Source organism: Pundamilia nyererei, unplaced genomic scaffold, assembly GCF_000239375.1.
Source record: "Pundamilia nyererei isolate P.nyererei 1_Seehausen unplaced genomic scaffold, PunNye1.0 scaffold00017, whole genome shotgun sequence".
Classification (NCBI taxonomy): Eukaryota; Metazoa; Chordata; class Actinopteri; order Cichliformes; family Cichlidae; genus Pundamilia; species Pundamilia nyererei.
Genome location: NW_005187418.1, coordinates 1,093,013 through 1,094,787, shown reverse-complemented (window position 1 = coordinate 1,094,787; position 1,775 = coordinate 1,093,013). Strand labels below are relative to the sequence as shown.

Below are 1,775 nucleotides of genomic sequence, written 5' to 3'. Positions count from 1 at the left end.
AAACATGAACAAAGTTTACTTCTTGCAGTTGCAATCTTTAACCTGTAGAGGTCGCCTCTCATGGTGCTTTTGTGCAGTGTACTAAAATACTCCATACAGCATCCACCCTGTCAGGTTTAATAGAGGAAGAAGGTTTCAGTGATGTACTGAAGATCATATATTTGGGTTTACTGGCCAAGTTGACATAAAGCATGTCTTCTGTGTAGCTCTACCAGTGATCCCACTGGCTGAAGGATTGTCTGTCGTGCATTTCTCTCGCAGTTTTAACTCGAGCTGCTTTTTGCAGGATGTTCCTGATTCGTGACAGCCAACAGCACGCTCAGTGCTTCGTCCTGTCGCTGTGCTATCAGCTGAAGACCAAACACTACCTGGTGATCCCAGTGAGTTCCCTTCATTCAGTCTCTGCTTAAAAGGAGAAGCCTTCTGTGCGTATGACGCGCCCTAATTTTGATCATGTTCGTGTTTGCAGTTTGAGAACGGCGGCAGGAAGTACTACACCATGGACGACGGCGACACGCTCTTTATTGACCTCCTGCAGTTGGTTGAGTTTCATCAAATCAACAAGGGCATCCTGCCAGTGTGCCTCAAACACCCCTGCGTCTGCGTAGCACTATAAACCCACAGCTCCTTCACCTCACCTCTGCCCAGCTGCATCACCACCACCCAAACTCCCCACTCAGGTTGTCAAAGAAAATCTCTCACTGCAGTGTGATGAATTTATCAGGCTGTGGGACGAGGACTCGAGGGAAGACGGGCGAAAAGCATACTCTCTGCTCCTCCTCCCTTTGGTTTTAAACACATTCTCCACATCGTGCGGCTCCAGACTGTAGCGTTTTTTTTTTTTTTATTTTAATTAACGAGCAGCGGCCCCACCGGAGACGGTTTAATTAGCCGCGTTAGACAGACTTTTTAGAGCTTTGGGGACCATGTTGATGACGTGCACTTTGATTCGGATCCATGCTGCGGCTGCGATGAGCAGTCAGACTTTCACTGTGACGAGCAGCACCAGCGAGAGGAGGTGGTGTGTGATTCTCACCTGCACAGTAGAAGTGTGGCCAGCAGAGGGCGCTCTGACTCAAAGCTCAGAGGAGGAATTCATGGATTTCTCAGCTCAGCGTAGGAAGAGAGCATGTGTGGATTACTGAGAACATTTAACCATACAATGCACCTGGTTGCAATCATGTAGCATGTAAATTCTCACTCTCCTGACTGCAGTTTTTTTTTTTTGTACTTGTATTTGTGCCTTAAACAGAACCAGCTTTAATTCGTGTAACAGTAAAAGCTATTTCACTGCTGTATTTGCACAATGATGGTGAAGGGGAATCTGTCTTGTTTTGGTTTTACGAGAGTAAAAAGCTAACTGCAGAGGAGATGCGGTCAAAGCTCTACATCAACTCTGTCGTAACCCTTTATTTTATAGGTCGATGATTTCTGACAGTTTTCTGTGTAATTGGGGAAAGTGTAGTTTACACCAAAAAGCAGAGCTGGTGTTGAGGGGGAGAGAAAATGCAATAATTACAAAATGTTTTTCTGCTTCTCAGAATTTATTTGGAAAATATGCACCAGCTTTTTTTTTTCTTTTTTTTTAAATTAAAAATCCAGCAGGGGGGAGGGGGCGATTGACTACACTTCATTTTTGGATTTTATCATGAAGATTTGTTGCTGAAATGTTTGCATGTATACCCACATGGGCATTATTCATTCAAAGACAAATTTAGTTTCCACTCATTTTATTATGTTGAACAGCATTTGACTTTTATTGACATGAAATGTTT

The 1,775-nt window shown here is 43.9% G+C and overlaps 1 protein-coding gene across 1 annotated transcript in view; it reads left to right on the top strand.

The window, feature by feature from the left end:
- The window catches only part of grb7 (growth factor receptor bound protein 7), a 9,667-nt gene extending 8,108 nt beyond the window's left edge, over nt 1–1,559 (top strand). The window contains exons 10-11 of the mRNA XM_005725942.2: nt 262–380; nt 470–1,559. Of these exons, the coding sequence (XP_005725999.1) occupies nt 262–380; nt 470–616 (266 nt within the window). The 3' untranslated portion in view covers nt 617–1,559. The remainder of the gene's footprint in view (nt 1–261; nt 381–469) is intronic.
- Nucleotides 1,560–1,775: the final 216 nt, after the last annotated feature.